The 12,889-nt window shown below is 35.7% G+C and overlaps 1 protein-coding gene across 1 annotated transcript in view; it reads left to right on the forward strand.

Moving 5' to 3' along the window:
- Nucleotides 1–10,566, forward strand: part of Rab8b (RAB8B, member RAS oncogene family) — a 74,257-nt gene extending 63,691 nt beyond the window's left edge. The window contains exons 4-8 of the mRNA XM_010641210.3: nucleotides 726–803; nucleotides 1,933–2,022; nucleotides 3,153–3,218; nucleotides 5,705–5,755; nucleotides 6,510–10,566. Coding sequence (XP_010639512.1) covers nucleotides 726–803; nucleotides 1,933–2,022; nucleotides 3,153–3,218; nucleotides 5,705–5,755; nucleotides 6,510–6,602 — 378 coding nt within the window. The 3' untranslated portion in view covers nucleotides 6,603–10,566. The remainder of the gene's footprint in view (nucleotides 1–725; nucleotides 804–1,932; nucleotides 2,023–3,152; nucleotides 3,219–5,704; nucleotides 5,756–6,509) is intronic.
- Nucleotides 10,567–12,889: the final 2,323 nt, after the last annotated feature.

The following is a 12,889-nucleotide window of genomic DNA, read 5'->3' on the forward strand; positions in this document are numbered from 1 at the left end:
TTTTTTTGGTACCAGGGATCGAACTCTGGTCCTTGGGCTTGCGAGGCAGGCGGGGCAGGCGACAGAACCTCTGAGCTAAATCCCTGCCCCAGAATGGTCTCAGTCTTAGTAGAGCAGTAAAAGGCACAATTTCTACTTAGAATGAACAAATGGACAATAGAAGTGATTACCTCTCCTCTCACTCTTTTTTTCTTTTTTTTTTTGGTTTTTTGAAACAGGGTCTCACTATGTATTTGAGACTGACCTGGAACTTACTATGTAGCCCAGGCTGGTCTCGAACTCACAGCAATCCTCCTGCCTCAGCCTCCCGAGTGCTGGGATTACAGATGTGCGCCACCACGCCTGGCACCTCTCACTCTTTATCTCTGTTTTAATTTTAATTTGCCTTCAGCTATATAGTTGGTGCTGATTGTTACCCTGTGAGGTCAGGTAGAAAGGATGTATCAGCTTTTCCACAGTATCTAATTCATTGAAGGTTAACAGTGAAGATCTTAACAGATTGATTGATTGATTGATGTATGTATGTATGTAGTGAGACAATGGAATAATTTATTTTTGTTTTTCTCTGCTTTCCAAATTTATTATGAATCCCTTTTTAAGGGTCCAAAAAGGACTAACAAAAGGTTTCTGGAAGGGATACATGACATTATTTACTATAATTATAAATGTATAAAGGGCTATATAAGACTTTTGTTTCTTCTTTTTTTTGTTGTTTCTTCTTATAGGGGATTATGCTGGTCTATGACATCACAAATGAAAAATCCTTTGACAATATTAAGAATTGGATAAGAAACATAGAAGAGGTATGGATGGAAGAAAGCAGTGGTGCTGGAGGAGACCCTGCTGTGCGCTTGTAGAAGGCTCTGCCAGAGGCCCCCATCTCTGAGAAGTGTGGCAGGGCCAGGCTGGGCCCCTGCTCCTTCCATAAAGGGACTGGTCTTTGTTGCTGCCACCCAGACCACCATGTGGTGTGGACAGAGGAGCTGTTTCAATTTGTTTTTTTGTTTGTTTCTTTGTTTTTGCAGTACCAGGGATTGAACTCAGGACCTTGCATTTGCAAAGCAGGTGTGATGCCACTGAAACTAAATCTCCAGCCCAGAGGAGCTGTTTCACAGAATTTTAAACTCAGGCTTGAACTTGACAATAACTTAGTCCAAGTCCCTTTTATACACATGGGGAAACTCAGATCAGAAAGAAGTGATATGTCAATGTTTGTATACCCTTTAAAAAGGAGATCCAGGGCTGGGGATTTAGCGCAGTGGTTCCACCACCTGCCTTGCAAGTACAAGGTCCTGAAATTGATCCCTGGTGCCAAAAAAAACAAAACATAAAAAGGAGATCCAGAATTAAAACACTGGACTCCCAGGCTCTATCTATTCTGCAAAAATATATCTTTGGCAGCTTTTTTTCCAACATTTTTTTCATTTTAAATATTTGAAGTCTGGCTTAATTCCAGAAAAATGGTATTAAAGTTTTGTAACTATCTGATCACTCAGAAAGAAATTTGACTCTGAAATAAATTTTTATATATTTAAATTGGCCCACATAAATTTAATATTTAAACTGTTTAGAATCCAGAATACTCTTTCCACTGGGTCACTCAATACTAAGTTTTTCTCTGTGTTTGACCCAAATATTTGGAAGTTTTGCTATTAGATAACTATAAGCTTTATTTCTGTTATTTGGTGATAAAAAACAAAACAAAAGAATGACTGTGAGCCCTTGGGATAAAAGTGTGTATAGGCTCTGTGAAACGTCTAAGCTGTTGCATTTTCCCTCCTCCCATCTTTAAACTTTTCTCTGAATCAGACCTTGTGTTGAACAAAAGATTATTTGTTTTATGTGAAGCACCTTGGTGTGTTATGATTTTCCTGCTGAATAACCATGGTCTTTCTGCGACTGTTTTTATAGCATAGTATTTTCTCCTTGCAGCATGCTTCTTCAGATGTTGAAAGAATGATCCTGGGTAACAAATGTGATATGAATGACAAAAGACAAGTGTCAAAAGAAAGAGGGGAGAAGGTAAATTTAAACTGAATGGATAAAGGTTCCAATGGACTGGCGTTAAACATTTATTTTCTTAGTATTATTTGTTGATTTACATTTTAAAATATCTATATTCTAATCCTTTACAATTGAATACCAGTAGCAAAGAGATGTAATTCATACTTGAATAGTGTGCATTAGTATTCTGAATCCAACTCTGTATACTGTGTGGTCATGACTCACTCCTAAAGAATTTGCTAATGTTTTCTGGGAGATACAAATTAGTTCTTTAAGATTTCTGCAGGTTAGAGGTCAAGCTCTTTCTTCCAGATCTATGTGAAAAGCCCAGTTTTGGATTTAAAATAATTCCTTCTCTTTGAAAACAAAAAACAAAACAAATAACGGGATAGGTGAAGTTTGACAGTAATCATTTCTCGTTTGAATTTTTTTCCTAAGGATATTTTACTATTCATTAGATTTAGGTCATTATGGATAAACTTATAACTGATCAGGCTATAGATGTGTCATTTATAGCTTTTCTCTGTTTTGTGTCCTACAAACAAAAAATTCACATTTTTATACATATTTATTCCTATGGCATTTTCTAAGTAGACTCAGAGGTTTCACTTTTTGTTTTTTGGTACCATGAATCAAACTTGGGATCTTATGCTTGTGAAGCAGGTGGCAGAGCTTTTAATTTTTAAGTTTTAGAATTTTCTTTGGTCTTTCTCTCAGTAATATTTACAAAATGCATTTTTCATTACCTAACTGCAAACTTTTTTCCTTAAAGACATTCACTTAATTTTAATATTATAAAGGAACCAGGGATTCCTTTTAGATTAGATAGATAATATGGAAGAGTTTAGAATATGAAATTAATAGTTAATAGAACTCAAAGCAGTGAGTACTGCAATTTTTTTTGGTGGGGGGTACCTGGGATTGAACTCAAGACCTTTCTCTTGTGAGGCAGGTGGCAGCACCACCTAGCTAAATCCCCGGCCCTCTGGCTAAATTGTTAAACTCCAATTGTAATAGAAAAATGCAAAGAAATTTGAGAATTATAGTAGTTGTAATATAGATAGCCTACTTTGAGGACTTTGAAAAAACAAAAAGCTTTATATGTTAACCCACTTTCACTGAATTTACTGTCTGTGTTTGCCTTTCAGTTAGCAATTGACTATGGGATTAAATTCTTGGAGACAAGTGCAAAATCCAGTACGAATGTAGAAGAGGTAAGGAAATGTTTGGTGACCTGTTAGATAGTGAGACCAGTGGTTCTCAAAGCCTTGATATTTTCTGACATAGAGAAAGCCTTTTTTTGTTGTTGTTGGTTAGTTGGTTATTGATTACTGATTGATTGATTGATTGATTGATGCTGAGGACAGGGCCTTACTCTTGATAGATAAGTGATCTACCACTGAACTCAATCCCTAACCCTGGTAAAGCTTTTTGTTGACCTGCTTCCCTTCTGTGCACTTCTGTGTCTTCTGACTTGTATGTGGACTCTGGTTGCTGGACTTCGAGCATCCAGCCGCCACATGGTCAGTATTAGATTGCTCAATTAAGAGTCACTGAACAGAGGCTAGAAGTTCAGTTTAAGTTCATTATAGTCCTTTGTTTGGGAAGCTAGAAATCCTAGACTAGAAAGTAGTGTCCTCTGCTCATTTGTCATCATTCATGTCACCCTAAGTAGCCAGTAACAAACAAGTTAAATTGCTTCTATGTCTGTACTCTCTCAACAGAGAATCAAACTGTTAGCTTATTGAACAGATTCCCTTTATGTATACATTTGAAGTACATTAAGCATGATACACTGTAACACTGTGGCATTTAGTAGAAATAAGAAACGTTTATCAAAGAATAACTTTCATAAATTTTCATTAAGCTAGATGTTAAAGAAAACCAGATCATATTTAAAGTCTTAAGGTTTTTTTCACGAAGGGCAGAATTGTTGAGGATAATTTCTTTGTTTAAAAACCACTTTTAAGTGATCATTAAATAATACATTTAATATATATAGTACATGTAATTTGCTCACTAATGCTGATGGTCTTCTAAATTTCTAAAAATTGTTTTTTTTTTTTTTTTTTTTTTTTTAGGCTACTATCATAACATAATATCTAAAACTGGAGACTAAAATTACTTTACTAGACAGTGGACACTAATCAGAACTTTTTCTTTGTTTTAAATAATCAGCACTCATCTTTTCAGGTTTGGTGCTGGGAAACAAAATCTCTACTGACTTATTTACATAAGTTAAGCGGAAAAATACTTCCTTCTGCTTGCAATAGAAGATTTCCCTCCGCTGTAAAAGAGCTTGAATAGCAGAGCTGGAGAAAAGTGCACTCACAGAGAAGGTCCATGTAGTATCACTCCACAGGGAGAATTCATTACCAAGGCTTTGTGCAGCAGGCTTGGTCTTTGAAAGTACCTGAATCCTAACAGCAGCTACTGCTTAGAGGGAGCACTGAGCTTGCAAGTTGCCCGAGCTGCTTATTCCATAGAGGTGTGGAGAGAAGTTAGCAGTTTTCCCAGAGCTTTGGTGTGGGTAGCCTCGTAAAAGTTCAGATAGGCTTACTTAGAAATGGACAGGTGACCAGTGTGATGGTGAGACACTGACAGTGAGTAATACTAGTAGTTATATTGTTTTTATGTAATTGGGTTGAAAATGACCCTTTGCCTGTACAGTTTTTGGGGATCAGGAGTGCTTGGGAACAACAAGGCTTATGTAAAGGTGGATATAACATGGAGCCAGTGGAAAAAATTTTTAATAGTTCTTGGCTTTGCAGAAAAAAGTAAAGTGATGATAGGTTTTTAAAATTTGGTTTGAATCAAAAAAGACTATAGATAAAGCATCACTCACATTTGTCAAATTTACCCTGCTTACATTTGAACTAAATGGAAACCTGCTAGGGAAGGAATTTAGCTGTGTCCAGGAGAGTTGGGAGTGTGAAGACAGATCATACTGCTCACACATGACCTCAGGAGACGTCAGATGTAAAAGGCAGAGATTTTTGTAAAGATAGATTTTAGAGTTGCACTTATTAATTCATTATGTAGCTATTAACATCTCCTAGAGCAGGCACTGGGCCTTCCTCTGTGGAGTGAGAATAATTTAGAGCCTCTACCCTGCTCTCATTTTACTGAAGAAGGAATTGTGAAGGTGACCCCAGAGTTGGAATAGCGAGGGCTGAGAGAGTTAGAGGATGAAAAAAAGAATTAAGATGTGTTATGGACATGTAGTAACTCAGCACAAAAATTTAATCATTATGTACTGCAAACATGTACTAATAAAATAAGAGTAAAAAAGCTAGGGATTTAGCTCAGTGATTTCGCTGCCTGCCTTACAAGCACAAGGTCTCAAGTTTGATCCCTGGTAACAAAAAAAAAGAAAAAATTAGGAAGATTGATACTTTCAAAATGATAGCAAGCATTATAACCAACCTATGCTGGGATATTGTTATAAAATGTAATAATATGAATCAGATTAGGAACTTGTGCCAGGTCTTGCATGCAGAGAAAGGGCAGCTTGATAATATTGGGAAAAATTTTTTTATATAATTGAAAAGAAGCTACATTGTTCATGAACATACTTTGATTTCATTTATGTTCTTTTCGCAGTTAAAAACTAAGATAATATGTTTATGTTGAAATAATAAAAATTTCTATTTTGAAATATTATAAATATTCAGTAATGAATTTTTTGTTATACCTTTAGGCATTTTTTACACTTGCACGAGATATAATGACAAAACTCAACAGAAAAATGGTTTGTATCTCTTACAATTTTTATATTATTTGACATTTGATACAAAGGATAAGCATGACTCTGATATTTATACTAAACTCTTGGGACTCAGATACTGATTGGGTTGAACTTTGATTCTTATTTCTGTTTCTTTAGGATTCCATTTGAGAACTGTAGCAGTTTAGCTTTTTCATCTGACCTTCAAGTGGTCTTTAATTGAATTTTGATCAGAATAATGAAAATGATAACAGCACAAATTACTTTTGTCATAAACTTGTATAGTTTATGTCAAGTAGCGGATATTTATATATGTAGTTATAATCTTAAAGTTGCTCAAGTTTTCTTACATTGGAAAACTATCTAGATGAATTTTTAAGGAGAACTTTGGAACTTTTTTTTAATCTGAGTCCTTTCTAAAATTGTATATATCATATTATCAACTCTTGTCTCAAATAGGATTGTTTCTAGCAGTGTGTTAGCATTATTTCCATCAATACCCTTGAAACTTTATACTCCATTGGTTATAATTTCTTTGAACTGGAAATACGAGCTTCCTACCTAATATATTATTAAAATAAAAGTGCTATCCTAAGAACATTTTTGTCCTTTTAATCTGCTATTTCCAAAGAGAAAGATAATACTGGAGCTTGATTAGTTCCCCTTTTAATATAATACTCTAGCGAGTACACATTTCACATGGTATGGCTTATTTTTATATTTTAGGTAATTGGTCAAAGCATGAAACTTTCATTTCCTCCGTAACTTTATCTTTTAGAATGACAGCAATTCTTCAGGAGCAGGTGGGCCAGTGAAAATAACAGAAAACCGATCCAAGAAGACCAGCTTCTTCCGCTGTTCGCTGCTTTGATGAACTCTTTCCTTGTGAGAGACTGCAGCACACCCAGAGGGTCCTTTCCTGCTTCCCTGAAAGCACAGGTCCCCCAACCCGAGTCACCCCGCCCAGCTGCTGCGGAGAGCACGAATGAACTTAGACTTCTTGACATAGAACACCAAGCGAATTTCAGCCTAGTGGCCTCAAAAAAGAACAGGTTCCTTTTTACAAACACGGAGGCGATGACATGGAGACACACGCAAGACCTAACCGATTTTTCCTTTCTTTACTGCCTGCTGCAGAAGCTGCTATTTTTCTTTTCCACTTTTGCACATCATCGTTAGCTTTTTCCTCTGACAGCGTGAAGTTAGACTCCTATCTGGCACTTTTGTGTCGTGAACCTCTAAACAAATATGAACACTTGGGATGTTTAAAAGACAAAACGTTAAGCAGAGGTTGATATATTAAAGGACAATTTTAAAAATTAATGGGAAGGCCCGTTTATTCATCACAGGCCACAATATCTTTATTTCTTTAGATTCTTTAGATTATTTCTTTAGATTATTTCTTATTTAATTATTTCATTCCTGATTTTTTTGTGTCATCTGGGTAGCTGAATGAATTGCTTTTTAAATGTATATCACCTCTGCCTAATCAATAGAAACGACATTTGGAAATACTATTATCTCACTTTTCCAGGGGTTTGTATTTGCTATGCTTTCTCATGTTTGGCATATTTTACTTAGTTATATAAAACTAATAACACATTGAAACAGTGCTATCTGTTTCTATTTATGAACTTCTTCAACTGAAATTTTGCATAGGTAGAATTGTCTCATTTAGAGTTTTATTTTTAGCATCACATCAGAATATATTTTTTTTCTTAGGTTCACCCTTTAGCTTGCTGGTTTTGTTGTAATAGCCATTTTGTACCAACATCCCTGTCTGTAAGAGTTAACAAAAGTTAGATTTAGATTTTAGCAGAAAGCATATCTGTAGGGAGAGGGATTAACTTGTTGATACAAATTTAAGAGACAAGAGATAGTCCTAATGATGGTGAAAATAATGATTTTTGGTTCTATTTTTTAAAAAAATATGTGGACTTAGAATATCCTTTAGGAAAAGTCTTGACTTTTTAATTAGAGAAAATATGATCAGCATTTTAGTTTTAAAACAGTACTTATTGAATATTTAGTGCCCAGTTTCATCCGTTTAGGTGCATTGTGACAGAACTTTGTCCAGGCATTTGGGCTGAAGCCTTTCTCCTCAAACACTGATACTGGTATTCCTATTGTAGATGAAACTATCACATTTAAAAAAAAAAAAAATCAGTTAGCATCAACTTATGTGCCAAATTCAGATTATAATGTCATTGTTGTTATTGTAGCTTTCAGTGTCATAACACAGAAGGGAATAGGATAGAGGTGACTAAGAATGTGAATTCTGTTTTAATGAATCTTTCTGTCATGCCTGCCAAGACTGCTACCATGCTAGTTAGTTCAGAACAGAAGATAGAAGTGGAAATGGTGGAATGCTTGTTACCACAACGATTTCTGCTTCACATTAGGATCTGTTGTTTAAACGCTTGGATCAGTCAGCCTTTACTACTTGTTTTAAAACTTAGAAACAATTTGGTGGCTACATATATGCCAGAGCTATTTTTGATGTCTATACTAAACTTACTGTTGACAAGTTTTAGCCTCCTTGATTTTGTTTGTTTTGTTAGTTACAAATAAGCTGAAAGTTACTCATTGCTGTCCCAGTGTAATTAGTAGTTCCGTGGTTGAAAGTTGAGTGTAAGTCTGCCATCTTCAGAGTAGGTGCACATATGAAAAGAAAAAGTAATTTCTTGGCAACATCTTGTTTAATTACCTGGGGAAAAAAATCTAAGCAGTTAAGTTTTCTGGCTGGTAATAAAGTACTTTCTAAAGGGCAAGTGCTATGACACCATGTATGAATGTAATTCTCTTAGTATTTACCTCTGACTATTTGGTGTCTTAACACTTTGGTTTCTATCTCAGGGGTTGTCTGCAAACCAAAACTGACACGTTCTGTGGTTAGTCTACATTTTTTTTTAGCAGAACGCTTTGCTTTTGTTATGTTTCTTCACTCTCCTTTTGTGTTCTGTAGGTATAACTAGTCTCCATGAACTTCTCTTTGAAAGAGCCTGTAAAAATTAGATGAGTCTATAAGTGCTCCTTGAAGTAGCAGCACACTGGGAGTATACACTCTGTTATATAGAAATAAATTGTCCTTGCTATTTTCTTACATTTAGCTTTGCTAAATTGTATATAATTTGAGCTAAGACCATAGGAAATTTACTTTCTGCATGGTAAAATGACCCAATAAATATTTCTTTTGCTTAATGTACATATAATGCATTATTTTTTCTATTTGTAGATGGATTTAGTGACAGATAACTGTCTGTTCCCTGCTGAAACTGAAGAAATCTAGTTTTTTTGTGAACATTTTTGTGGTCTTATGGATAAAGGTACATAAAGATTTTTGCAGCAGTATTAGTGGCTCAGTGGCTGCACTTTATTATCAGTATATTAAGTTCTGATGATTGGACTAGACCTTTTCAAATAGAGTCTGAGGATACCGGACAATGAAAATGTGCTGTAACTAAGTAGCATGCAAATCAGTTGATTGTAAAATGTTTCACTGGGAACTTATTTTAGCTACATTTTACTGCAGACAGATTATGACTAATCCACCTGTGCATCAGTTAGCAGATGCTGCAGGGTTTCTTACTATTTACATGAACATTTTGTGCAGTCTTTGTTATAAATTTTCAGAAGACTATACTCATTACTTTGAAGGACTATTTTAAAATTATACCTCATTTAGCTAACTAGTATTCTAATACCTGGTATAAAAACCGTGAGCCAGCCTTTAAACATCAACACAATTTAGATTATATGTTTTGTTTTGTTTTGAATTGAAGGCATCCTTGGAAAAAGGTAGGTGATATCTTCATTTAGAGTAGAACATATATGTTATTCCAATAGTGTAAAAAAAAGTATTATCTCCCTGCCCCGGTAATTAATTTAGCTGTGCAATATAGATACATTTTTGCAGAAGTTTCTAAGAGATTATAACACCATTTTACTGAAAATCTGTATTATGGCTTATAAAGTTTTTCCTGTGATCAGTAAATGATACATGTAAGCAGACCTGTTTTTTAAGTTTATGATTTAGACTCCTTTGTAAGTAGTTCTTAATCTTTGAAAATGAGCTTCTAAGCTTAAAAATTTTAAACTGTATTTCATTATTTTATTACGTTATCTCAAATTTTAAGCAATCTTTTAGATTTATCATTCCTTTTTCTTTGTTACATTGAGAGCACAGAGCAATGTCTAAAAATGAAATCCTTTAATGTAAAAGGACCTAGAAAGATAGGATATGCTAATAAAATTTCAAATCCTAGCAAAATTTTACAGTAGGATTAGCCTTTCTTTAGACTGATAAAAATAATGGGTGTCATGTTCACTATGAAAAAATCTTAATGAGCTAAATGTACAGAAATGGAAATGAGCAGTTATTTTAGGGATATTTCCAGATTTTACTTCATTTGAAATGTGTGCCATATGCAATTGCATTTCTTGTTGCCAATATCTAGTAGAACTTTTTTTTAACCTTTAAAAAATATGAATTATGATAGTTCATTCCTATGGCCTTACAGATAGGTTTTATTTTGTTTGCAGCTGACACTGCAGTTCCTTTAATACAAGACACCATAAACTATTTGACTAAAATCATGCCTCAATGGGAACTATATAGTTTTTCCCAAGAATTATCCTTCTATGTATGTTTAGACATATTTTATTTTTTTTCTCCAGTGGCTTAATGTGAAAAGCTCCTGCAGATAAAATGGACCTGTCATGTGGTTGATCTTGTTTAAGCCAATTCATTAACTATGTACTGATACTGATGCTGTGGTTTTTTAAAAAATGGATTTTATTCCAGGTGAACTTTTTTTTTTACAATAATGTTCATCTAAAATAAAAAGTACGTAATGAAAATGTTCTTGATTCTGAAGTATGTTGCATATTTTTATGTGGTTCTGTAAATTTGCTAAGTGTATGATTCAAACAATGGGAGACTTGTTACATGTTAAGAAACTATTTCCCATCTGGAGTTAAAGACATACAAATTGCCAGACTGAACTCATACTTAGTTCAGAATACACTGAAGTTATTCTGTTGTAGAGCCTGCAGCCTTAAATTGTTTGTCCTGCTCTTTTTATTCCTTGCAGATTTATTTTCTGATGTTTTGTTTCTACTGAGAAATAAGTTTGATGGCACCAGCCCTGTTTCTAGTCTCAGCCTTTTTCATTCATCCCACAACCATTTCAAACTTGCAGATTTTTTTTTTATAGCTTCCTGCCTTTTTTCTCTCAGTCCTGGTTGGAGGTAGGTAAATAGTAGTTTCTTTGATTTCTTATGGCTGATTTATGTTGTCCTTGTCTTTCTCTTAACATGTTCATCATGGGGCCATAATTCGTATTCTTGCTGCCAGGGAGCTCAGATTTGAATTCCATCGTCTGGTGTTAAATAGCTAACCATCTGTGTGGTTCAAGTCACCCAGTGGGACAGTCATGCATGTACCGCCAGTGTTCAAGCCATCAGGAATGTGTCTTCTTACATTTCGTTTTTTAAAAAATCAGTAGTGAGTACTGTTTCCAAGCTGAAGCTGAATTCACTGTAAGAGTATGTGGTTGTTACTTTGGTCTCAAGTTTCTAAGTGTTGCTTCCTCAAGATTCTTACCTTATACCACAAATAAAATCTGTGCTAATAGGACAGGATCTTCAGATTGGCTCATGTAGGGCCAGTAGCTTCATTCTGTCCTGTCATGGGGCCTTCTTACTGTGCCCAGCAGGATGAAAATGACATCACTTCTTATCAAGGATGCTCGATGGATCCCTCCATCCTAAGTTCTCTTGTGGAAGATGTCCTGTCTTCCCTCTGCCAAAGCCAAATTTCCCCCGTTTTTTCCTACCACACATTGACTTGAGAATGCTCTGCCAATTGGCTTTTACTCCTACATCTGTTACAGTCACAGTTAGATCTAGTGGACACATTTCACTGGTACCTTTAACCTCTCAACAACCCTTCTTTCTGAAACACTTTTTCCCCTTGGCTTTCAGGATACTATATGCCATTTTCCTCATTACCTTTCTGACTGCTCCTTTTTTAGTTCTTTTGGTGTTCCTCTTGTCCTGCTCTTTTTATTCCTTGCAGATTTAGTTTCTGATGTTTTGTTTCTACTGAGAAATAAGTTTGATGGCACCAGCCCTGTTTCTAGTCTAAGAAGGTTAGCTTCTGGCATGGGACCTGTTCTTTGTTTCACTTAAGTGATTCTATCTTCTGTCAAGGCTTCCAATAGTCTGGAGCCTCAATTCTAGAACTTTAATCTAGGGCGTCCCTGATCCTATCTATAAATGTAGTTGCCTGCTGAATACCTCCATACAGAGTCCTATAAACTAAATTTCTAAATTTCAGGGTATCCAAAATGATGTCCACAATTGTGTGTACTTCCCTCTTTTTTCATCTCCACAGCTATCATTTAAGGCAGCAATCTCTAGAGGCCACCATCCTTGACACTTCCTCTCTATATAATCTAGTTCATTAATCACTGGATTCTGTTTGCACAGTTCCTAAGTCTCTCTTAAATGTGTCTGTTTCCATAGTCCTGCTACTTTCCTGATTTAAGACTCAGAAATTGAGTAGTGTATAATTTCTACTTTTCAAAGTACTGATAAGATATTTAGTGAAATCCCTGCGCTCCAGGAGATTGTATTTATGCTAAGGGGAAGACAAAAAGAGCAAATGAGTAAAATGGACTCTGATATCAGAGAACAGAGCTGGGAGATACTACTCTTGCTCTACGATAGAGAAAACCTTTTAAAACTTTCTGAAGATTTGGGGGTGAAATTAAAATGAGCTCGCCAATACAACCCTGAAAGGACAGCTTCCACCACTATTGCATCTTTTCCATCTGTGGGTTATTGCCTGGTTCACTCTTAACCCAGTCTGGGTTTTATATATGATGAAGCACGATGTTCCAGAAACTGCAAAAAAAAAAAAACTTTGAAAAAGATTCCATTATTTAAAAAGGAATCCTGCCTTTGACCTGCGCCGCTTTTTAGCGGTGGTAGAATCTTTCCTCCTCCTCGTTGCAGGGGCTCTCGAGTGATCGGGCACAGCCTGGCCGCTCCCAAACGTCTGGTGGCTCAAGGTGGAACTGCCTAAGAGTCCTGCGCTCTAGGGGTCGCTTCTCTCCCCCGCCCGCTGCCCCGCCCACAGCCCCGCCCACAGCC

Source organism: Fukomys damarensis, unplaced genomic scaffold, assembly GCF_012274545.1.
Source record: "Fukomys damarensis isolate Sample0158 unplaced genomic scaffold, DMR_v1.0_HiC HiC_scaffold_25, whole genome shotgun sequence".
Lineage (NCBI taxonomy): Eukaryota > Metazoa > Chordata > Mammalia > Rodentia > Bathyergidae > Fukomys > Fukomys damarensis.